General features: G+C 55.0%; 2 protein-coding genes across 2 annotated transcripts; one reads left to right on the forward strand and one right to left on the reverse strand.

Annotated features, from left to right (window-relative positions):
* Positions 1-3,098: 3,098 nt before the first annotated feature.
* Positions 3,099-16,234, reverse strand: SNX33 (sorting nexin 33). The gene is made up of 2 exons (XM_010955224.2): positions 14,038-16,234; positions 3,099-8,082 (listed from the first exon to the last, which is right to left on the reverse strand). Exons 1-2 carry the CDS (start codon positions 15,506-15,508, stop codon positions 7,829-7,831), a joined length of 1,725 nt encoding a protein of 574 aa, XP_010953526.1. The 5' UTR covers positions 15,509-16,234; the 3' UTR covers positions 3,099-7,828.
* Positions 16,235-16,277: 43 nt separating this feature from the next.
* On the forward strand, positions 16,278-24,698 carry IMP3 (IMP U3 small nucleolar ribonucleoprotein 3). Its single transcript, XM_010955226.3, has 2 exons — positions 16,278-16,413; positions 23,497-24,698. Exon 2 carries the CDS (start codon positions 23,601-23,603, stop codon positions 24,153-24,155), a length of 555 nt encoding a protein of 184 aa, XP_010953528.2. The 5' UTR covers positions 16,278-16,413; positions 23,497-23,600; the 3' UTR covers positions 24,156-24,698.
* Positions 24,699-25,492: the final 794 nt, after the last annotated feature.

Raw genomic sequence — 25,492 nt, forward strand, 5'->3', positions numbered from 1 at the left:
AGTGCCAGGGAGGGAGGAAGCTGCCGTCCTGCCGGCTCGAATGCTGGAAGCTGGAATGGCACAGTCTCCTGCTAGCCGGAGAGGAACAGGGAGGGGCTCTCCTGGCCACCCTGGCCTTGAACCCAGCCCTCCAGAAGGCAGGGGCAGGATCTGTGCATACCCGCCTCCCACACTTTCACACCCTATGCCTTGCTGAGAAAAAGGGAAGTAACTCCCCAGAGCAAGTCACTGGGTCCCGGGGGTATGGGAGATGACATCAGGGAAGAAGCATGCATTCAGCCACCAGCTGCTGTGGCCCCATACACGTGCACACGCACACATAGTCAAGGGACTGCCACACACGGCCATGCACATGGGCATGTGCAGATGCACTCACGGACAGCAGCCCAACTGTGCAAACCAGAACCCACACACACCCCCTCCCCAGACACCTGACACAGCCATACCCACAGCCCAAGTCCCTGGCTGTGAGCTGGCACCGTGCTGGGCACTGGGAACACAGCACCAAGCAAGACAGACACCAGCCCCCTCTAACACACAGACACATTTAAACTCTAACTTCTGCGCTGGGGTATTTGCAGAGGAGACTGTGTGATGTCTGGAGTTTCCTGGAAGCAAGGGATGTCGGGGAGTAAAACACTGGCCCAGGGCTGACGATTGTTGAGGCAATTGTGTGGACACACAGGAATCCATGGCATTAGTTCCGAGCAAAAAGTTAAATACACACATCTATATGATTGGCAGTTGATAATGAGTAACGTGAAGAAAACTAAGGTGCAGGCACAGACCCGTCACCCCACCTCGGCCTGCCTCACCTTGCCCCACATCAAAGCCCTGAGGCCACAGCCCCCCGCCCTCCCCAGCACAGTCTCGGCCCTCACCGGACCCCCAGTATTGGCATCCCTGCCAGCTCTCACTCCCGGCGCCTGCCCCATATTGGCCCCTTGAGCAAGGAGGCCCCTGGCTCACTTTCTTCTCAGATACCAGAATCCTGCCCCTGACCCCAGCTCCCTGGACTTGGCCTCATCTGTCCAGTCCCCTCCTCCATAGCCAGATCCTGCTCCCACACCCCAGCCTGAGGCCCTGCAGAAAATTGTCACTCATTCAATATTTGCTTGGTGCTCTCTGTGGGCCAAGCCCTCTGCCCTTCCACCTACTGTCTTGATGACACACGGCCACCTCTCCCCAGCCCCTGCCACCTGCCCCTACTTCCCATTCCCCTCAATTCCCAGCACTCCTGCAATTGCTCTGCAACAGGACAGTTGCCCCCACCCTGCCCGACCTGCCGTCTTGGAGGGGCGGCCTGATGCAGCGGGGAGGGCACAGCCCTGTGTGCAGGCAGAACTCAGCCTTGTCCATCACCAAGCAGCTGCATGACCTCCCACAGGTGACTCGGTACCTCTGAGCCTCTGTCTGCTGGAAAATATTGGCAGTAGTTCTCACCTTCCAGACCATCGTGGGCAATGAGGCAGCTCAGGGGAGGTACTTAGCCCGATGCCCAGCGCAGAGCAGCACGTGGCAGCCATGCGGTAGTCCTTGTTGTGCACTCAGACCCATCCCCACCTCGCTGGCCTGTGTGGCTTTGAGGACACAGCACACCTAGAGCAGTGAGCATGTCCACGTTCGTGAACCTGCACCCCTGTGTAACTGGGATGACCATCACTTGAGTGATATTGGGGGAAACTGAGGCCGAGTGGTGACCTTGCCTGAAGTCCCCCAATGAACCTACCCGGGGGAAGGCCTGAGCTGTGGGCCTGCATCTCTTAACTCGTGGGACTTGCTATCCTGTGCGTGATGATGTATGTGACCATCACTGGCCCAGAGACGCCTCTGCCCTGAACTGATAAATACCACGACAGCCAGGAAGCCCCAAGGAGTCTGCTCCCCAGAAGACAGGGTGGCCACGTGGGGCATCTACCTACTGTGTGGCCTTAAAGGGCTTGCCCGTTTTCTCACTCCTGAAGTTGGGTAATAGTACTCCTGGCCCTGCCTCTCTCTAGGGCTGCTCAGAGGCTGGTCATCCCAGCTACTCCTTCCTGGGCACTTGCCATGCCACTGTCCAGATCCTGTGTTTTGCTCACATAACCCTTGTAACAGCCGTCTGGAACTGCTGTTATAAATGGAGAGATGGAAGCATGGAGTAGTTAAGAAACATCCTTAAAACAAGCATGTGTAGAGCAGGATTGGTACTCAGGCTCAACCACTCAGCTCCTGCCTCAGGGTGGTGGGGGGAAAGGAGCCAAGAGGGGTTTGCTGTCCGAGGGGCAGCTGGGCTGTCTAGGAAAGCCTCATTCTACCCTGACCAGAGCACTCCTTCCAAAATGGCAGCAAGGGGAATCATGTCAGCCCAGAAGAGGCTCCAGGTGCCTCCAGACTCCAGCCAGCCTCCAACTCCCACCTCAGGTACCAGCTATGTGCCTCCCAGCACAGGTGGCCCAGGTCTGTGTACCATCTCACAGTGGGCAGTTACTCCGCACCTCCCTCACTGGGCCCATTTCCTGGTCTGATGTTGATAATCTTTTGCAGATAGGGTGGCTGTGAAATACTGGCCACCCAGTGTCCACCACCGTGCCGCTTGCCCTGGGGGAGTAGAAGCCCCAGAAGTTGGGAGGTCCAGGAGCAGCCAGGACTTGGGCCCCTTCCCAGGTAGAACCAGACCTCAGAAGACAAAGGGATATACCGGGCTCTAAGCAGCCTCCTGGAGCACCTCGCGCTGGACCCCATGGTGGGAGCTGTGGAATAATGACTATGAGCCCCAGAGGGGCCACAGGCCACAGAAAGGACTTGTCCCAGCCTCCTGAGGTTCCCTGAGACCCAAAAGTTTCAGGGGCAATTTCTGGAACCTTGAGTGCCCTAAACTGAGAAAGGGCCAGACCCACAGAGGCTTCAGGGTGGGGAATCAGAGGAGCAGGCGGTGGGAAGGCAGGAGGTGGGCGAAGATGACCAAAGGGTCCGAGGCTAACCTAGGACCACGGTGGGCGCCCCAGGCCCAGCGCCAGGGTGCAGGAGCTCTGTGGGAACCCATGACAGCGTTTGCAGCCAAGGGGGGAAAAGTAGCAGAACACCAACAGAAAAAGCAAATGAAAGAAAAGACAAAATCAAAATGAATAGTTTAATTAAATATCTAAAGACACTGTCAAGTAATTAAGCAAACCCAGCTCAAGCAGGCATACATGAGTGGCCTTCAATGTGCAACACGGGCACTGGGTCACATGAGTGACAGGGCCAAGGACTCAGCTTCTAAAAATTCAAAGTGCCAGGGGCCTACCTAGGGTCTTCAAATGGGCCATCCCCTAAAACGTATGCCTCCTTGGGCCAAGAAGGGGGTCTCCAAATTGACTTCAAATTACTTTCCTACCATGTGGGTTAATGAGAAAGCAAAAGAGAAAATCAGGTCAGCTGCAGAAAAACGATATTCCTCGCACACATTCACCTGTAAACAGCGATCCTGAGTCACTACTGACGCCACTGTGCAATGCTGCCTTCAGCCTCTTCACCCCTGGGGGGCCCAGGGGCACCCACCCTATGCTCAGAGCCCCCCCACATTTCAGCAGTTGGTGTGCCAGCCTTTCTCTCACACCTCTGGAGTGAAGATCTGCCACCCCCTCTTCCTCCAGACCTACATGAGCTAATCCAGGTGACTTTGGGGAATGAAGCCAGAGAGCTGGCCCCACCATGTGCTCCCTCTGGCCAAGTCTCGGTCTCTGCGTCTGTGAAGTGGAACAGCGATGCCCACTAGAGCTGCCGTGTGGACCGAGGAGGCCACAGCTGTGTGAGACACTGCTTTTTAAACAGATTGGACTGCATTGGGGTTTGACTAACAAAACAAAACCAAAGGGAAAAAGCTTTGTTGAACCCTGGAGCAGGGTTTCACAATCAGCCCTTCAGAGCTATGTCTGGGGGAGGTGAATTTTTGTTTCCCCATGGTCTTTTTGCCAGGGCTTACCATCTCCTCCTGCCCTAGCCAGCAGGGGGAGGTACCAGAGCCGAAGTGGTGGGGAAGCAGGTTGGGGTGGATGGGGGTGGTTGGGGGAGCCAAGCCGGCTTGGCTTCTGGAGGCCTGAGTCAGCGGGCAGGCAGGCAGGGCGGGCCGGTCCTCGCAGGGTTGGGGAGGAGATGGTGCAGGAATGTTCCTCCCGCCCAGGCCTGGGCCCTGCCCACCACATCCTGGCTCCTGCTCTCGTGGACACTGCAGCCTCCGCTTTGGCTCCGGAGATGGGAGATGCCTGGAGCTTTGTTGGGCGAGTTCAGCCAGGGGCCTTTGGAGGCAGCCTGGCCCTGGGGACTGGCCCAGGGGTGGGCAAGGCCAGGCCACAGAGCCTACCGGGAGCTGGGCTCTGGCCCTGGAGCAGCCCCTGGCTCCACTGGATGATGCAGCCAACTGCCACCCCTCACTAGTCCTCAAGTCCCCTGCCTGTGCAATGAGGAATTGGACTTGGTGATGTCAGATGATGGATGATCCCAGCTGGCTCCCCCAGGAGGTGGTCCAGGTGCAGTCCAAGATCACCTATGTGTGCCTGTGTGGCTTTATGGCCATGTGTGTCTGAGCGGGGGTGTGTCACTGTGTGAAGGTATGACTGCACAGGACTATGGTATAGCTGAGACACTGAACAGATGACATGTATGTGGGCATGGACTAATGTGGATGTGGCTGGAAATGTGGGACAGTGTGTGGCACTGTGGCTGGGAGTGCAACTATGTGACCATATGAGCATGCATACATGTGTGTGGAGCCAAGTGTGGCCTGTGTGCCTGCGGGCAGGTTGTGCGCTGTGTCTGCTTTGGGTCGGGCAACTGTGTCTGTGACTGTGTGGCTGCGCCATGGGATTGCAGGGGGCGGTGCTGAGCTGGGCCCGGGGCCCCCTGTCTCCTCCAGGCCTGGCTCTGCTAGAGCTGTGGCACAGCCGTGGCACAGTGGTTCATGGCCCTCCTGTGCCCAGGAAGCAACAGGATGCTGGGTCTGAGGGCCACCTCCAACCCCAACCCTCATGTGGCCACAAAGCAGACTCCTTTCCTGGGCTGGGCCATGACTGGGGATCAGGGGTCCCCCACCCTCCCCAGGTCCTGGTAGCTGCCCAGGGCAGAAGGAGAGGCCCCATTTCCCACCCGCCTCAAGGAAGGAACTGGAGGAAGCTGGGCCCAGCTCAGTCTGGAACATCTGCCTGGCGTGTGACTGCAGCCAGCCAGCATGCCCTGCTACCAGCAGGATAACCACACCACACACTGGTCCCCGGCCACTGCTGAATGAGGCTCTGGCCAGCCCAGACCAATCCCAAATCCCCCAGCACCCCAATCCACACAGAGATAGAAAGAAACCAGAGAGAAAGACTGCGACATCCTCACTTCCCACCACACACACATCTGTCCCAGCCTGGAGACCTCAGGATGCCCGGAGGAGGCCGGGCCCATCCCAGACTTCACGTTTTGAGGCTTTTCCTAGGTCCAAGCCTCTCCTGAGAAATGTGTCAGGACCAACTCCCTCTCCCCGAGGACGGAAGGCATGAGAGGTGGCCCCCTTCTCAGGGAAGAGACACAAGAGGGCAGTGCTATTCCCGGGGCCGGAAGCCTGACCTGGGCCTTTCCAGTCAAGAGCGCTCCCACCACCCATGCGCAGACTGGGCAGGCGCCCTCCCGCCGCGGAAGGCCGCCTGCAGGTTGAAGCTGGGAAGAGGTTCAGGGCGGGAAGGTCCTCGACGGGTTGGAAAATGAAGGAAGGAGGGCAGGGAGGAGAGAGGGGAAAATTCCACAGGAAGTCCCAAATCTGACCTAATTTTGACCCAGGGCCAGGGGCCCATTCCAGAAGTTCCTCTGAGGATGCTCTGCCCTGAACAGGGAGTCTTGCTGCCCCTCCCCCCACCACCCTGCCCCCCTGCCCAGCCAAAGCCTCCCCAGATGCCCAGTCCCCGGCAGCCCTGCCCCCCCACCCAGTCCTCATTGCCCCAGAAGAGAACTGTGGTCCCACAGCACTCCTGTGTGCAAACAGTCTTTCCCGTGTGCAAACAGTCTTGTTCATCCTGACTGGGCATGCCTTGGGGGTCCTCAGTTTCCAACCGGGCAGCCACTACAGGGCTGGGTACCCTGGACTGCTTGGGGAAGGACATAGTTTCTGAGCCCCCTCCCATGGACTGGGGCTCTCCTGGGGGCAAGTCTGGGACATTCTCTCTTGGGAAGAGGAACCTCCTGTCCATTACTGACCCTTCCTCATGCGCGCCTCAGTCCTGGATCACAGAGCGGCACAGCCAAACTCCTGGCAAGACTCCACCCACTTGAGAGATGAGAAGAGTGAAGTCCAGGAAAGTATGAATCCAGCGGGGGTCTGTGGATACCTCAAGCCCCTCCCACCAGCAACCATCTTCCCCTCAGTTTTGAGGTTCTGGGGTAAATATGCCCATCATGACCTCAGAATCTGGTCCAGTAGCTCCCAGGGACAATTAGGGTTCTATCCTTCCCCAACCCTCAACCCCCTGGAATCCAAATAAGGAGTCATGCTTTTGTTATCTTACTTGTAAAAGGTTTATCAAGAAAACAAGAAAGAAAGAAGATTCAAGCAGCAGCAGCCAGGAACAGCCATGACCTCCTGCGGGGACCAGCAGTGGCACCTGTCAGTTCCTCCCAACCCGCTGCTGGACCTTGCCCTGGCCTGTGGGGTGGGAGCAGCCCCTAGAGGATGTAAACATGGGTAGGAGACAGCACAGTCCCACCAGGACCTGGGCTGGCATCACAGTGAGGCTGGCCGTGGGCAGGCAGGCCCAGGGTCCATGGGGCGGTGGGTATGCCAGCTCCTGTTGCTTTCCCCTGGGGTCTCCAGGATTTCCAGGGCCTGAGGATCCTGGGAGCCTAAGGCCCAAGCCTGTTTGGAGTGTGGGGGCTATTGTGGTGAACTCAAATATCTAGTAACTTTTGGGTGTCCCGTCCAGGAAGGTGCCACCAAGGTCCTGGAGTCTGAGGCTTATCTCAGCATCTTGAGTTCAGGGAAAAGGTGCTGCATGGCCCCCTAACCAAGGGGTGAGGGGGCTCAGCTGGTGGGGAGGAGTCAGGAGGGAGGTGGCCTGCAGCCCCTCCTGCAGGGAGTGGGATGGGGGGGTGTGCAGGAGCAGGGACATGGGAGCAAGGCAGATCCCTCCCCTCTGTCACACCCCCACCCAGGGGGCACCACACTTGCTTGGGAAAGGTAAGGGAGAGGAGAGAGGGGGTTCTGATGCCTCCTCAGCTTTGCCCAAGCCATTCCTCTCCTCCGAATGCCCTCCCCATCTACTGTCCCCACTTACTGTCAGGCAGGTCCTTGTCATTCTTTAAGACACTACTGGAACGTTACCTACTCCGTGGAGTCATCCCTGACCGGCAGAATCAGTAGTCCCTTCTGCGAGCTTCCAGGAACCCCTTATTCACCATCGGTCATTCTGTATCACTCCTGCCTGTTTCTGTGTCTGACTCCCACCTCGACTGGGGACTCCCCAAGAGCAGGCATGTCGCAGCCCTGGGTGCCCAGCGTCTGACCCAGGGCCACAGTGGGCCTGATGTCTGCTAAATGAACGAGGGAGTGGCGGCCAGGTGAGCGAGAACTGCAGGCTTTGGGTGGGGCCAAGACCTGGGCCGGGCCTCGAGTGACTGACCCGCAGCCCAGGCCCTGGCCCGGAGGGCTCCTGGACCCATGCTGATCCTTGCTGTGCCCCCACCTCTAAGGGGTGGGGGACTTCCCCAGGGGCACCCACGACTCCTCCAAGGCCCTCCCCTGACCCTCCAGCCACTGCTGGTGTGGGGAGGTCTGGAGGGCAGGGAGCACTGCAGCGACAGGCCCGGGGGCAGGGAGAGGGCCAGGCACACGTGGTCAGAGGTTGTCGTACATGCGCAGTGTCTTCTCCAGCTGCTGGCCTACCCGCTGGTAGAAGAGGATCTGCTGGCGCAGGTAGTTCTGCATCATGTGCTTGAAGTCGAGCTCACGGCGCTGGTGGAAGTGGTTCATCTCAGCCTGCAGGGCGAAGCCCACCACGCGGCAGCGCCTGCGAATGCCATCTGCCTCTTCCTGCGCCATGCGGCCCTCGTCGCTCATGCGTTGGCTCTCCTTCACCTTGGCGAAGGCACCTGGCGTGGGCAGAGCGGAAGACAAGGGAGGTTAGAGCTCCAATCTCCCCAGTTTGCTCCCTAACCCCTCCATGAGACCACTCAAGGGCAGACAATACTCTCATCAGCTCAACTCAGCCCTCGCTCCTGGCTCCAGACCCATGGTCCAGCCACCTGGGTGTCTCCACCAGGATGTCTCCCAAACCCTCACCTTCAGCACATCCTAAACCAGATGCACCATCTTCCCTCCAAACCTGTGGCACTGCCAGCAGCCCGCATCCACCCAGTCACAGCCCTGCTAGCTGTATTGATTTCTAGGACCAGCTGTATTGATTTCTTGACCCACCCACCACAGGCCTCATCATCTCTTACCCTGGCTCCCCATTCAGTTCAGATATCACCTCCTCCAGGAAGCTTTCCCTGCATCCCCACTGCATAAGTACGGTGCCTCTCTGTACTCCCAGGTGTCCCGGGCTTTCCTCCACCATAGCTCTTATCACCCTGAGGTTTCTCTGCCTGCCTCCCTCTGGGCTGTGAGCTCAGTATCTCTGACACCCACAGCAGTTCCTGATACATGCCTGCTGAGCTGATTCAACCATGCTGGACTGCTACAACAGGCCCCCCTGGGTCTCCCCACCTCAGCCCCAACCTCTGAGAGCTTCTCCATAGCACCTGAAGAGCAGCCAAGCTGGGCACCCATAGCTCCAAGCCTCCCCTGGCTTCCCTCTGCCTGCAGATCAAGGGTCCCCGTTCTCCTGGCCTGTGAGGCCTTCTGGGAGTTGATCCCTGCACCCATTCTATCCTGATCCCATGTTCACCAAATTCACCCTGCCCTTTCCTACCTTCCTATCTCTGCCTTCTGGATCCCTATGCATAATTCAAAGCTCCGATCAGGTGCCACTTCTCCCCAGAGCATCCTCCTGTGTGTCTCTTCACATATAGGCCCTGCTCCCTCCTCATCCAGGCCCCAGGGGACTGGAGGAGACCATTGTTAATAACCAGGTGACAGATGGGGGGCTGGGGATGCATCCAGGGAAGGGACCCAATTTGGAAGAATCTGAATGAATCAACAAGCAATTGGTGAAAGAATTTCCGTTCTGAATTAACAGGCACTTGACAGGTGGGGGCAGTTGCTGAAAGGGAGCAGCAGTCTGCCTCTGCCTGGCACGCACTCCCTGCAGCACTGTGGGGACTCCACTGTGGGAAGAAGAGTAAGGAGATGGGAAGGGCTGGCTCGGTGGACAGTACACTCCCTGAGGGCCTCAAAAGCACCCGCTGCACATGAATAACATGCTCATTCACCGGGCTTCTCACTTCTCCCTTAAGGAGAACTCTGGGGGTTGGGGGGCTTTGAAATTTATTCCTTTTACTCTCAGGTTGTTCAGTGCATTCAAAATGAATTTATTGAGCATTTACTATATGTTGGAAATAATTCTGGATGCTTTAGAAGGAGCAGCACCCATATTAGATGGCTATTTCGTGGGTAACTGGTTAATAGTGACATTTTGGGCAGACAGACTCAAATTTGGAGCATCTCAGGGCTGCTCACACAACACCCAAGAGAACTCTGCGGTTCCCAGCTGCCAGCCACTCAGTCCTTCCACTACCTTCCTTGAACCACCTCCTTCCCCCTGCTCCATCCCTATCATCCAGGCCTGGGCAGGAGAGGGATCACCCTGTGGCCCAGGATAAGGACTCCATTAGACACTTCAGAGCTGGAGCGGCACTGGTGGCCAGCTACCCCCACCCCACCCTCCACGCCACTAGATGGGAGGGGACTCGCCAAAGGGCTCCCAGCCTCCTTCCTGCCCCATGAGTGGGGGCTGCCTGGTCCAGAGGTACCCCACCACAGCCGGGGGTGGACACCACTTCTACTGCAGGGAGCCCAGGCCAGGTCCTCCAGGCATCGGCGTGGGGCGCCCAGACAATAGACTCAGGAATTTGAGATGGTCCCAAGGGGCAGGAAGAACCATAAGAAGAAAAGTAGAAAACAGTAGGACAAAGAAACCAGTTAGGCTTCAGCAAATGGAACCTACTAGTCTGGATTCCATCTTCCTGAGAAAGTCTGGGTGCAGGGCGGGTGGACCTGCTGTCAAGAGGGCTTCTCTTGCCTGTAGCCTTGGAGGAAAGAAAAGCCCTCTGTTGATGAGGAGACTAAGGCCCAGATAATAGGAATGAATCTGTTGCAGTTGCTAGGTATCCACAGACAGGCAGGGAGCCAGGGGTGGGGGGGCAAAGGCTCTGGGGGGGCAGAGGGAGGGGAGTGGAGGGGAGGGGAGGAGAGGGCCCACCCAGGGCCCACCGTGCTGTCACCCCTCCACCCTGTGACTCAGATGAAGGGCTGGGACCAGCTAACACTAATGCGCTCCAGAGACAGGCTGGGAGTCAGGGCTTGGGCCTTTCCTGCGGCCCCCTACATCCCACTTAGGACTCATCTGAGAGCCAAGGCGCCTCCTGCCCTGGCAGCTGTACCTTAGGCTGGGTCCCAGGCACAAGGAAAAGAGGGTTGGAGCTTCAGAGCCCCAGGATCCCAGGCATACTGCCTAATCGCCCACCTGAATCCATCACGACCCTACCTCTTGGAGGCAGTTACTGTCCACCCTTGGTTGAGGGCAGGCGGTCTGAGTCCTAGTCCCAACGGGGTCCCCTCTAACAAGGGCTACAGGTCTCCCCACTGTCAAGTGTGACAGGTTGGACTAGATGTGATGCTGCTGACAACTGCTCACAGCGGTAGAGTGCTTTAGAGTTTCCACTTCAGTAAAGTGGGATAACAGTAGTACCCACCCTCTAGTATAGCTGAGGCTTAATTGAACTAATACGTTTGAAGTACTTAGGGTGGCACCTGACAGAGTAAGAGCTCCAGATGCTACGTGCAGTTATGTGCCAACTGCTTTTCAGTCACAGCCAAGACCCAGCCGGTGGTGGCTGGTGGCAATACGACTCGGGAAACCTGGTGGGGAGGTAGAGGGACAGCTAGGTGACAGCCCAAAACAGAGGCTGGACCCACCCGTCTCTCAGGTAAGAACCTGGTCCTGTAAGGGCTGCTTTGCCTTGGCCAACTGGTGAGCTCCCTGGTCCCTCTGCACGTGCTCTGACCCCAGACCGAGGATCCCCACTGAGCCAATGCTAGAGCACCCAAGCCCCCTCCCCCTTCCAGGCACCCACCCCTTAGGGAGCGCCCCCATCTGTCTGGCACGGGACGGAGGGGGAGCAGCCTGGCTGTGGAGGCAGAGACACGTGAGCTCCAGCTGCTGCTCTGATTATCATCCCGCCTCACTGCGCCTCGTCTGAAAATGGAGAGGGCCACACCAACCTCCCTGGCTGGTGATGAGTCTTAGGACAGAGCCCTGCGCCAGCTGGTTCTCAGGCAGGGACCCTGGACAGCCACTGTTTCCTTGTCGTCCCAGGGTAACTATTATTAAGGGTCCTCTCTCAAACCGAAGATTGCCCTGGTTTGCACGGTAAATTGTATGGTTGCCCTTCTCCCAGGACACCCCTAAACTGAGCTCAGGGGCTGCGCCAGCAGGCAGACAGGGTGAGGGGCTTCATCTCAGCACCACCAGACCGCATGTTCCATTTTACTAAGTTTTCTCAGGGGAGAAAATGCTCTCAGGGTCACCTCAAAGGTGATGTTTGTCCAAATCCTGGTCTCTTGACCCCTCCTAGGCCTCCCATTTCCTACCTTCCAGGGCCTCTCCCGCATGCTCGCCATTTTTCAGATGCACAAACAGGCTAGACAGAATCTTGGGGACCCAGGGCCCAACTTTCCTGCTCCTTCCTCTGTGAAAGGGCTCCATCCACAGAGCCAGTGTGGGACCCCGCCTCCCCCCATCAGGCTGTGGTTCCCCCACAGCCTGCCCAATTCTGTCTCAACCAGACTCCAAGCCCGCCTCCCTGACTTTCCCCACCACAGGCCTAGGAGTGGCAGTGCCAAGCCCAGAAAGAGGAAAAGTAAGCCCCAAAGAACTTGGCCTAATGGGGAGGGGTCCTCTGGATAAGGGAAGCGGGGTCTGAGGTTAAATGTATCACCTCAGAGGACTGTTGGCCCCTCACCCGAGAAACACCTCCAGTGGAAACTCAGAAGTGGCCTCTCTCTGCTCTGTCTCCCTGCCCCAGGGTCAGAAAGGCCAGTCTGGCTTTCCTCCCTCCCGCTTCACTGGGAGCCTGGGAGCCCTGAGTATGGGGTTGCCTTTCTGCCCCCAGCTCTCCCCTGGGTGAGGGTCCCCAGACACTGCACAGGGGCAGCTGTTTAATCATTGTGCCCCTGCGTCCTCTCTCCTCCTGCCCACACAGGAACACGCCATCGGAGGAGCTGGTTGAACCAGCTTTCCCAGGCCAGGCCCTAGCGCCGCCGCAGAGGCTCCACTTCCGCACCGAGAGACACCTGCCCTAGTGGGACCCAGCCGGCCCCAGCCGGCCCCAGCCACCACCTCTGCCCTATCCCTGCCTCAGAGCTCAGAGTGGGATCTCAGGCATCACTCTGCCCTCGACCAGATACTCCCAGGAATCTCTCTCCGACTCCACCCCCTTGAAGGCCTAAGAGCTCACTGTGTCCGCCCTCCCTTGTTTTATAGACCAGGAAACTAAGGCCCAGAGAGGGGAAGGCACTTCCCCAGGACACACAGCAAATTGGGAGCAGAGCTGAGACTAGAACTCAGGCCTCCTGTCCCCTGAAGCTGAAAGAAGAGAGGAAGGTGGAGGTGAGAAAAGAGGGCAGAGAAGAGAAGGAGGAAGAGAAAGTGAGGGGAGAAAGGAGGCTGGGAACTGGAGACGTTCTAGAAGTTAACCTGGTAAAGGAGAACAAGGCTGGTTTACTCCAGATTCTCCTGGGGACCAAGGTAGTGTGGCGTTTGCCGTCCCTCCAGCTCAGTCCAGAGCCCTGCCTCCTGGCCCCACCCAGAGGAAAACTCCCCACCAAGCCAGGCCTGACCTCAGGGCCTAGGGGCCTGGGAGCCAGCCCCACGCCCTGCAGACGTTCTTCCTGAGTTACCAAGCAGCCCTGGGGAGGACCACGCCTCTCTCCTGCCCTGCCTGTACTCCCAGGACTCAGCCACCTGCCGGCTCAGCCCCTTACTCAGGGTCAGCCCCTGACTCACTGCTCGGGCAAGAAGAGAAGCCAGGCTCGGGAAGGGGGAATCGGATGGACCATGTGGGTAGTGCCCCAGACCCCTGGTTCCTTCCCGAGCCCAGGCCGAGTGCCCCTAGGTGACCCGGCTATGAATCACTTCCCTGGCAGTTCCTTGACAGCCCCATAGTAATGGGGACCCATCCTGTCCCTCTCCTAGGGAGGGGGCCGTGAGAACTGAACACACGGCTGGACTTGGGAGGTGGCCAACGTGGATGTGTCCTTGGGGAGGTGCAGGAGGAAGGGACAGTCCCAGCTGGGCCACATACTCCCTGTGCAACCACCCTTCTGTGGACACAGCTTTTTAATCTGCAAAACAGGGACAGCCACCCTCCCATAAACAGATAGGGAGGTCACAGGATATGCAGCGCTGAGAACAGACTCTGACACTGCAAGGCAGGGAGGCAGGCTTGTGAGGAGTGGGAAGCTGGCTACACTCTGTGCCCTTGTTATCTGGGCCTGTGCCTGTGTCCCCCATGTGCCTGTGGGCTCCTCAAGGGCAAGGCCAGGGCCCTAGTCATCTCCGTGTGCCCAGAACTGATACTTTGAAGGGCTCAATGTATAATGAGTAAATGAGACAGAAACAGAGAAAACGAATGAATGGATGGATGGATGGATAACAAGAAGGTAAACCAGTGAGTTCCATGAGGACAGGGACCAGACCTGTCCATAATATCCCTGCACCTAGAGTAGCACCTGCCACATGGTGCTCAACACACTTGTTGAATGAACGAATAAGAGAGACGAGAAGACCAGCTGAGCCGCTCTGCACTGTCTAGGCCATCCTCATACCCCCAGTGCCTAGCAGAGTGCAGACCCTGCAAGCGTCTCCAGCACGCTCTGGCTCTTACCTTTCTGCAGGTGGATGATGTCGGGGAAGTTGGAGAGCAGGCCCTGGTAGAGAGACAGCGTGTCGAGCATCTGGAAGAGGTCGTTCTTGGGCTGCTCAGCGAACATCTCACCGACGGCTTCATAGGTACGGCCCGTGTGAGATATGGCGCTGTTGAGGGCCTCGGAGCTAAAGGGAGGGTCCATCTGGAAGGCATGACTGATGGCCTGGAAAGCATTGCCCAGCTTCTGGAATTCCTTGCGGAAGCCCCCCACATGCTTGCGCACCAGCTCTGATGCCACAGTGCTGAGCTGCAGGACACTGTCATCCATCTTCTTGCTGAAGGCTTTGAAGGTGTCCACACGGTCCTCCACATCCTGCAGGTCCTGATGCTCTGTGGGGATCTGGAAGGTGAGCAGGAAGCTGGCGCCCACCATCTCGTCCTTCTCCGCCCGGCGTTTGCCCATCTTCCACTGCTTGGCATCCAGGCAGCTGAGGAAATGCTGGAAGCCCTCGTACTGGGACAGCACAGGGTGACTGGTCATGTGGTCCATCCAGAGGATGAGCCGCCGCTTCCGCTTCTCAATGAAGTCCTCCTCGAAACGACCTGTGGCCTGCTTCTCTGGCAGGTGGGGCACCGAGATGACAGTGAACTTGTGCAGCAGGCGGTTATAGAGCCAGTCGAAGTGTTTGTAGCGCCGGTAGACAGGTGAGCCAGCGTGGGTGGGTGTGAGCTTGTAGGAGATGTAGCTTTTGATGCCCTTGAATTTGGTCTGTTTGGTGGGGTCCTCCACTGAGCAAGCAAATGGGTGGGGGTTGGCCTTCCACTGGGGACCTCGAGGGCCCATTTCAATGGAGTACGTCTCAGCAATCTTGGCCATCATGGGCACATCACCCAGGATGAAGGCCTCCACACCAGAGCGCACAAAGCAGGAGAAGCGGTTGAGGTTGCGCCCCACCACGCTACCTCGCTTGGCAGATGCCAGGCTGTCCTGCCGCTCCAGGGGAGGCTTGGGCCGGAAGGCCATGTGTTGGCTGGGGTAGGCACCAGGGTAGGAGAGGTTGAGTGGGGGGTGCCCGTTGGTGCCCAGCCCGCCAGCCCGTGGCTCCTCCACCACTGTGCATCCATCATCCCAGTCATCCCAGTCATCATCATCGTCCTCCTCGAAGCTGCCCTGGTTTGAGAGGAAGCCACTGCCCCCACCACTCCTGGAAGGGTTGGCCACACTGGAGCTGTCATACAAGCTCACCTGGGTGCCCAGAGAACCTGCAAGGCTGCTGGAGTAGTCGGTATGGTTGGAGCTGGTGCCAGAACGGAGGATCTCCACATAAGAAGCAGGGAAGAGCCCTGTCTCACCGCGGCTGTTCTGGCCCTGCAGCCAGCCATCCAGCGAGGTCTCGCTGAAGATGACCAGGTCCTCATCCTGCTGGATGCTGATTTCCTCCTTGTTCTCGCTGCGGAAATCATAGAGGGCTCGGCCTTTCAGTGCCATGGCTGGGCCAGTGGTAGAGAAAGAAGAGAGTCTTGCCCAGAACCAGGGACACTTGCTAGGGTATCCAAGAATGTACTAGCAACTTGAGGCCGCCACAGCCCTCACTCTCTCAGCCCCTGTGGCGGGGTCTAAGCACCCACAGATGCTGTCCAGCCTTTCTCTCTTCAAAGCAATGTCCACCGCCCAGAAACCGCCCCAGCAGGTCTCCCTGCACGAGCCTGTGAGTGGGGAGGGCTCCTGTCCATGGTCTTCCTCCCTCCCTTCCACAGCCCCTGAGGGGAATAGTCTCTCCTCCTCCCACTCCCAGAAGAAAAGTCAAGTGACTGGGAGAAATCAGCCCTGAGGGGCACAAATTCGACACTCTCCACTAGAACAATGTTCTAAACCAGAAGAGAAGCATTCGGAAACCACCGTCCCAGAAACCCAGGCAGGCAGCTCTGGCTTCTAGCGCCTTCTGGCTCCTCAGGCCTTGGGAAGCTCTCAAATTCCTCCGCAGATCTGCTCCTTCCTCCTTCCTCCTCCTTTTCTTGGGCCACTGGGTTTTCAAAAATCCAGAAAATCCAAGAGGGGTCAGACGAAAAGCAGCAGCCTCCTGAATCGAATCCAAGGGTGGATGTGTCCGGCTTCACAACGAGCCAGGCGGGGAAAGCAAGGTCTGAGGCTTACACAACAGGCCGCCAACTCTTCGACCCCGGCGGCCCCGCCGGGCCGCCAGCCCCGCGCCGACTCCGGCGCCCTCTCCCCGCGCCTAAGTGGCCAGCACCCACCTCGGGGAAGGAGGGGCGCGATGAGGCGCTCAGGCGACTTCTGGCCACTAACTGAGTGGCCTTTTGTTTACCTAATTCCTCAGCAGTTTCTGAGCCTGAAGCTGACCCTGATCTGAGTCCGAGGACCCCCGTCCAAAGGTAACCCCTTCCGTAACCGGTCCCGGCGGGCGGGACGCAGACCCCCGCCCCTCGCGTGCACGCTCACACTCAACAGGAGTTTGGAGAGTGAGCTCCGGAGAGCAGATGGCGCGTCTGGCCGTCGGTCCGTCTGTCCTCCAATCTGCCCCGCGGGGTCCCGCCGGTGGGCGGCGGGCTGCGCCCCTAGCCCGCCTTCTTCTCCAGCGTCCGTAGCCCCTCTGTGCGGCCAGCGAGAAGCCAGCTCCAAAACAACAACAACAAAAAGGCAACTCTGGGAGGTGGCGTCCGAGGAAGGAGGGAATAGCCGAGGTGGTGGGGGGAGGTGAGGGGTGGGGAGAGGGAGGGAGAAGGAAAAGCAGGCTGGGGAATTGGGCAAACTCCACTGCACTTCCGTGCGTCCTGGCTGGCCGGGGACCGCCCGGCTCCGCCCTCCCGCGGGCCTGGAGCGCCGGAGCCGGGGCTCCCGCCTACTCCTCGCTTTCCCTTCGGGCCGTCGCCCTCGCTCGCGCGGAGATCGGGATGCCAGCGCGGGAGACGGAGAGGGAGCGAGAGCGAGAGGGGAGACGATTTGGGGACTAGGTGTCCGCGAGGCTCCAGGACCAGTTCCTGGGGCGGCCGCACCCCGAGCCCGCCCGCTCTCCCCGGGAGACACTTCTCGCCCCGAGGGGCTTAAGCGCCGCGCGGGGGAGCCCTCCAGCCGCCGCCGTGCCTCCTGGGCTCCGTCACCCTCCTGCCTTTTCCATGACGCAAGTGAGGAAAACTCGGAAAAGTTTGCAAAGTGCGGGGCTGCGAGGAGGGCGCTAGAGCCGGGCCCCGGGGTAGGGTGTTGAGAAGGGGTGCGTGGAGAGCCTCAGGCGCCCCCTCCCCCTCCCCTGCCGCCACCCCCGCTCGTGTGGGACCCGGCGCTGGCGCCCCGCGGAGATTGGGCCCCAGAGCCTGCGGCTTCCTCGCGGAAGAAGCCTGAGCCGGCTGGGATACTGGCCACTGCGGGTTCTAGTACCCTAGCCAGACAGGGCCAGGAGTACCCGTCCTGGGCGACTTCCTTCAAGGGGAAGACAAGACCCTACATCTGTTGCGACAGGGAACAAGCCCAGGCACGATCCGATTCTGTGCTGCCTTGTGCGGCAGCGGCGATGCACGGTCTTTGCCAGCAACAGTGAAGAGAGAAAGGTGGTCAGAGTAGGGTTCTGCAAAGAGGTAAAGGGGACTTGACCCTGGTCACTGATTCTGCCAGGCACTGTTCTCGGCACTGGGGGATTACAGTAGAACAAGGCAGTCGGGTTCCTGCTCTGGAGAGTTTATAGTCCACCGTCTTGTCCTTCCTTCATTCATTCAGTCTCTGTCTCATTCATTCAGTCATGCATTCAAGAAAACATTAACTGAGTATTCTGTACCAGGCCCCCTGGGCTACTAAGGCAAATAAGACATTGTCCTTACCTACCAGAAGCTCAGATGTGTCAAGACAAGTGGAGATGTTCCCTGCCTAGTGTGACCAGGGCCATGAAGTGTGAATGGGTGAGCACCTATCCTGGGTTGAGCAAGGATCAAGGAAGGCTTCTGGAGGAGGAGATGCCTAAGGTGAGGCAAACCCTTCAGCCTCTACTCCCCTTCCTGGCTATGCCCTGGAGCCTTGCCTGCCCCCTCGAATTAGAACTTTCTTCCCCTTCATTCTCATCCTACTTTTTGCAGATTAATTGGGACAAGGTAGTGCTGGATAAGATGGGCATCTTCGGCTGCTTGAGGGGTGCAGGCCTCTAGCTCCAAAACCCAGTTTCACTGGTGCAGTGAGTAGATCCAGTTCCCTATGTGGAGCTGGTATATGGCCAGAATCAAGGCTTATGAGGGTGGGGGGAAGGCTTATGTACAAACCCTAGAAGCCCAGGTATTAATTTGCACAGAGAAGTTCAACTGTCAGGCAAATTTGAATTTTTGCATCAATAGACAAAAGCAGTTTGGGCTGCTCCTTGGGAAGCCCAGTTACCAGAAGGTGAGCCCAGGGAAACTGGAAGCCCCAAGATGGAAAGAGGGGATAGTATGACAAACCTCTCAGACAAGAAACCTTGAGATCTTTCCCCGACCATAGGGTCAGCCTCAGTTCTAAGGACTTGGTTCAGCCTAGGATCTCCACGACCAGAGCCTGAATATACTTCCCTCAGCTGCTTTTGGGACACGCCTTTCTTTTTTTCTGTGATCTCTCTTCTGTTCACAGAGCCTTTCTCCAAGCTGGTGTAACAATAGCAGTTTCTTCCCAGTGCTTGCTGAGTGCTAGGCTCCTTTTACGTTGATTAGCTCACTCAATCCAATTGATAGGCTTTCTGCTCACCCAGCTAGGGCCCTAGTCAAGCCCCACCCTCCTGAGGAGCCCCCAGCCATCACCTTGATGGCCTTTAGTTGGCTCCCAAATGCTTCAATCACACATTTGCACACATTTATACATTGGATTTACTCCCATACCTGTTCTAGAGGGGTCAGTTTGTATCTCTCAGTGACCACCCTATTTCCAGGTTCTTGGGGAGAACTCACTCTTCAGCTTCACAGAGATTTCCAGAACCTATATCTTCCACTCCCAACTCTCTTCAAACCTATGGGTAACGGGACCCCTAGTTACTAGTCTCAGGCCACTGCACAAACCTTTGTGGTTTGCCTACACCCTGCCCATTCCTTTGGGGAAAGTCCCTGTATTAAATTCTCCTCACATTACTCTAATTGGAGTGTGTTCTCTCTTTCCTTCTGTGACTCTGATTTGGGCACAGGAAATAGCATCCACTCCCCATACAGGCATCAAACTTTTCTCCTTCAGGAAAGGAATCAGCAAGGGAGAACCATGGCCAGTGCTTTCCAGGTTGACCCTGCTGGTGGCAGCATGTTGAACACACTGGACTGTTACAATAGTAATGCAGACAAGAGATGATGAGGTCGGGCAGGGGTAATGGGCTGGGGCAAGGTAAATCTGGGATTTTATGGGGGTAGAACAGACTGGAATGGCAACTGACAAGATGTGGGTATTGGGGGGAGAGTCAACTCACATCTTTTAAAAATATTCTTTTTAATATTTACTTAATTTATTTATTATCATTATTATTTTTTTATCTAACAGAGGTACTAGGGATCAAAGCCATGACCACGTGCATGCTAAGCATGCACTCTACCACTGAGCTATACCCTCTCCCCTAAAAAATACATTCTTGACTTCACTTTCCCCCACCAGCTTCTGCCTGATTTCTCTGCTCACCTTGCGGCAAAATCCTCAAAATAGCCATATACACTAGCTGCCTGCAATATCTTTCCTCCCTTTCTCTTCTTAAACCCCTTTAGGCATTCTTTTACCCTCATACTCCACTGAAACTATTCTTATCAAGGTCATCAATGACCCAGTGGTTATTCTCAGTTCTCCTCCTACTCAGCCTTTCAGTAGCATCTGACCAGGTTGATCACTCTTTCCCCTGGATACACTTTCTTCACTTACAGTGGGGAGACCATACTCTCCTGGTTTCCCTTTTACTACCCTGGTTCATCCTCTTCTCTCCAATAATTCTTAACACAAGAGTGACTACTAGTAGAATGGTCCTCTTGTCTTTTTCTATCCATATTCTCTCCTTTGATGATCTCATCCAAGCTCATGGCTTCAAACACCATCTTTCTGTCACTAATACCCCAAATTTTAAATCTCCAGCCCAGGCCCTTCTCTAAAATACCAGACTTGGCAGCACTCATCTGAGTCTGCCCACTCTCCCTTTGAGAGCATCCTATCACTTCATAAATCCTCACTTTACTTTCTTGAAAATAAATAAAATACCAGACTCAAATATCTCTCTCCTTGACATCTCCCTTTGGATGTCTACTAGACATCTCCAACCCAACATGTCCAAAATTGAATTCCTAATCTTGTCCCCCATATCTGTTCTACTCGGCAGCCTTCCCCATGTCGGGTGATGAGTACGTTCTTCCACTTGCTCAGGTCTAAAACTGGAGCCATCCTTTGACTCTTCTCCTTATCCTGGGACTCCTCTCTCATTAGCATCTCACTACTGCTCTCCTGGTCCCAGCTATCACTGTTCTTGCCTGCATCACCACAACAGCTTCCTGGTGGCCTCTTTGTTTCTACCCCTGCCTCCTGACAGTCTATTCTCAACATAGCAGTCAGAGTGATCCCTTTAAAAGATAAGTTAGATGTCAGTCCTCTGCTCAAAACCCTTCAGTGTCCTCATCTCACTCAACATAAAAACCAAAGCCCTTACAAGAGCCTATGAGCCTCCGTTATCTGAGCCCTCGTTCCTCCTCTCCTAGCCCATCCTGCTCCAGCCAAGATGGCTTTGTTATTCCTGTTCTGACATGCCAGGCACATTCCTGTCTTATGGCACTTGCACTGTTTCTCCTTCCTCAAATTCTCTTCCCCTAGATACCCACATGGCCCCTATGAAATACCAGCTTCCCAGACCTATCCTGACATACTCTGTTTAAAATTACAGCCCTTCCTCACCCCAAGCTCTCCTATATCCTGCTCAGTTTTGTTTCATGACTCTTTTCACCTGCTAACATATATAATTTACCTGTTTATTATGTTTATTGTCTGGGGAGAAGGGAGTTAACCAAGAGTCCTGCTGCAGGCACACACAAGGGCTGAAGATGGAAAGGAGTGAGGCTGAGGAAATAGGAAGGGTGGGGATGAAGTGCAAACTGGGAGAAGATATTTGCACCATAGATAACTGGTTAAGGATTAATACCCAGCATGTACAAAGAACACCTTCAAATCAATTAGGAAAAAAACAAATAATCGGTATTACTTTCCTACTGCGGCTATAAGAAATTACCACAAACTGAGTGGCTTAAAACAACACATATTTATTACTTTACAGTACTGGAGACTAGAAATCCAAACTGGATCTCACTGGGCTCAAATCAAGTTGTCAGCAAGGCTCTGTTCCTTTAGGAGGCTCTAGGTAAAAATTCATTTCCTTGCTTTTTCCAGCTTCTAGAGGCTGCCCACACTCCTCTGCTCATGACCCCCTTTCATCCTCAAAGCCAGCAATCACACCACTGGACATCTGCATCCATCACCACATCTCCTGACTCTTCTGCCTCCCTCTTTCACTTGTGATTACACATGACTCACCCAGGACAATGTCACCATCTCAAGATCCTTAATTTAATCACATCTACAAAATCCCTTGTCATGTAAGGTAACATTCACAGGTTCTGGGTGGACATCTTCAGAGGGCCATTATTCTACTTACCCCACAATCCAATAGAAAAATAGACCAAAGACACAAAGAGGCATTCCATTGAGGAGGAAACACATGAAAACTTTATTCATCAGGAAATACAAATTAAAATCACAGTCAAATACCATCACACACTCACCAGATTGGCAACATTTAAAAAATCTAACAACCAAGCATTGGCCAGATGAGGGGCAAAGGGAACTTTCATGCACTGTCAGAGAATATAAATTGGTACAGCCCCTTTGGAAAACAATTTGGCAATATCTAGTAAAGCTGAACATGCACTTTACATGTTCATGCATACTTTTTACAAGTCAGCAGTTCCACTCCAAGATGTATACTAGAAGCTACAGCATATGTACAACAGGAAACCTATAAGAATGTTAATAGCAACACTGCTAAAAAATAGTCCCTCCAAAAAAATCCAACAGGAAATGGATTAATAAATTGGATAGAACCAAGCAATGGAATGTTATGCAGCTGTTTAAAAGCAACTGCAACTACATATAATAAACTCCATATGATGTGATTATCTTCTCTGCAACACTTCCCAAATGTCGCTGTGCATACAAACTAGCTGGGGACCTGATTAAATGCAGATTCTGATCCTGTAGGTCAGGAATGGGGCCTGAGATTCCGCATTTCCAACAGCTCTCTGCTGATCCATAGGCTACACTTTGAGTAAGAAGGTTCTCAGTATATTTCGGGATGCATTTATAATGATAAAACTTTTTCTTTATTTTATTTTTTATAACTATTTTATCCTTTTAAACAAAATGTAAAAATAAACACTAAATTCAGGAAAGTAGATACCTTCCTTTCCTTTGGGATAGTCGCTGGAATAGGTAGATGCATTGGTCCTGGTGACCTTGTCTTAACCTTAGGTTGGGTCCATAAGTATTCATTATAGTTTGTATTTTACTTATGTATTACATATGGTATTTTCCATATATCAAATATTATATTTTTTAAAAACAGTGAAAAGTGTACAAAAATAAAATGATAGACGAAGAAGCTAGGTGGCGTCAAAGTCTTGGGCAAATAAAGAGATTAGTCCCGTAGCGCTACACTAAAATAAAACAGATATAACTAGCCGAAAAAAATGTTAAATTTGTTAACTAAATACTCGTGACCAGAAATCCACCCTGTCAAGCTAATTCGTTTAAGCCCAGATTAAAGGGTCAGGATTTGTACTTACTACCCAAGCTTTTCAAATGTACTGGGTTTTATGAATCACCTGGCATTCTTGTTAACAAACCAGGTGACTCCTGTGTAGATCCCGATTCTGCGGGTTGTAGGAAGCAGCCCGGGAATCATTTTTTCATAGATTAGGTGACGCCCAGCCACACTTGGCAGGAAGAAACCACTCCGCCCGCCTGGTGATGGACTTGGCGCTAGTGGGCGGCGGGAATACCGGGTCAGCCCCGGCCGTCTCCGGGAAGCCCCCTACAAGGTAGGAGGAACCTAACGGTCAGCATAGTAAACCCAAGCAAACTAGCGCGGCGCTCATCCCTCTCCCCGGAACTGGCCCTTCAGCTCTAGAGGGAGAGACTCTCCTGAGAGTTCTCCAATGGCAGAGGTCTTAATGAGAAGAAATGACTATAGCACTAGGTGACATAATGCTTGGCAACTTAAAACGGAGCCGACGGGGTTCGGGGACCCCTCCTCCCACTCCGCCCTCCCTCCCTCCCTCCCTCCCTCCTCGCACTCCGCCCTCCCTCCACCTCTGTGAGCGCTTTTTCCCCGCCTCCCTCAGAGAACCGGAAGAAAAGAAGAAACACGAGACACGGACGCGGGGCATGGCCAACTTGACCAATGGAAATCGAGGGCGTGGCGCTTATCCTCTCTTTCATTGGCCCAGGGTCCCGAGGGCGGTCCGGTCTTCGAGTGCCTGCCGAGGCGGAAGTCGTGCGGGTTCCGTAACGCGCCTTCAGCCTCGGGTCCTGAGGCACCGCAGCCGCCATCATGGTGCGGAAGCTTAAGTTCCACGAGCAGAAGCTGCTGAAGCAGGTGGACTTCCTGAACTGGGAGGTCACCGACCACAATTTGCACGAGCTGCGCGTGTTGAGGCGTTATCGGCTGCAGCGGCGCGAGGACTATACGCGCTACAACCAGCTGAGCCGTGCTGTGCGCGAGCTGGCGCGCCGCCTGCGCGACCTGCCAGAGCGCGACCCGTTTCGAGTGCGCGCCTCGGCCGCGCTGCTGGACAAGCTGTATGCTATCGGCTTAGTGCCTACGCGCGGGTCGCTCGAGCTATGCGACTTCGTCACGGCCTCGTCCTTCTGCCGCCGCCGCCTGCCCACCGTGCTTCTTAAGCTACGTATGGCGCAGCACCTCCAGGCCGCCGTGACATTCGTGGAGCAGGGCCACGTGCGCGTGGGCCCCGACGTGGTCACCGACCCTGCCTTCCTTGTCACGCGCAGCATGGAGGACTTCGTCACCTGGGTTGACTCGTCCAAGATAAAGCGGCACGTACTGGAGTACAATGAAGAGCGTGATGACTTCGATCTGGAAGCCTAGCGGGTCTTCCCTCCCAGGACTGCATTTTATAGATGAGGAAGCTGAGACTTGATGCACGAGAATCTATGAAGGCGCTCTCCCCAAGAGTGTGTCAGCCAACCGGCTGTTCTTAAGAACTTGGCTTCTCAGCTACAAGCCACACAGAACCAAAGGGTACGCCCGTTTTCCACGAAATTTTCTTAGCCTTTGGACAATTGATGATTGAATGACTGCCTTAGGAGACAATGGGAAGCGGTTTTGTACTGCACTGGGGAATTGTTAGATTCTTGTACCTGAAACATTGTAATGTAAAAGCAAAAACTTTATGGGGTTCCCCTACCCGCGCGCCCAGCTTTGCTTTCATTATCTTGTACCTGGACAGTTTGGTTCAATTTATTTAACTCGAATTCTTGCTCCTGTTCGTGATTAAGCTGTCTCCAAATGGTGGAGGGTTTAGTCTCAAGTTTTCATAAAATGGGTGAGATTTTAGTGTTCAGAGTACCCTTGTTGAAAGGAATGCTCTCCTAATGCCAATAAATGGCCTAACTGCTTTTTAAGTGCAAATTTTTGTCTGATTTTCTCACATAGGGTCACACCTATAGGTCTCCTAGGCTCAGGAGCCCAGAGAAAAGAAATAGTGACATCAGCGATCTACCTGTGGGTAAGGCCTGCTGCAGGGCTTGTATCTGGAAGTTGCAGGATGTTGTACTGGGCTGGGCAGATTTGTCAGTTTACCAAACCCTTCCTCGGAATGAGTGTTTTGGCAGAGCTCTTCCCCACAAGACTTCCTGTTGATATCCCAGCCCCAGGAAATACCACATTAGAGGGCTGAACTGTTTGCTTGCATAAGGAAATAATCACCCTGTAGCTTGGCCATCTAGTGGTTAGAAGTGGCCCAGGAGATTCCTGGAACCTTAGATATTCTTAGGAATGGGGCCCTCAGGAGGGCCTGGGCCTACCTGCCCAGAGCTGCATCTGCACAGCTTTTGCCCATCACGACTCACCTTCAGTCCTGCCCATGCTTTCGTCTAGACAGAGTGTTTTATTGAAAGAAGCAGTGGATGCATTGGAAGTCAGGGAGCCTACTCTAATCACTGTGGAGGAATATAAAGTGAGAGGATCTCATCGAATCCAACCCCCTCACTGGAAGGGAGAGTAGGGAGATGACCTCATTAACCCAAGACTAGTACAAGGAGAATAAATAGAATGCCGAGACCAGCAGATTATTTTTACATGTGCCTTCTCCATTTTCCTGGGCATAAGGCAGCACTTGGTGAAGAAACAGTGAAGAGTGGGGAGGGTAGAGCTCAGTGGTAGAGCACGTGCTTAGCACACACAAGGTCCTGGGTTCAATCTTC

This window comes from Camelus bactrianus, chromosome 27, assembly GCF_048773025.1.
Source record: "Camelus bactrianus isolate YW-2024 breed Bactrian camel chromosome 27, ASM4877302v1, whole genome shotgun sequence".
In the NCBI taxonomy this organism is placed as follows: Eukaryota; Metazoa; Chordata; class Mammalia; order Artiodactyla; family Camelidae; genus Camelus; species Camelus bactrianus.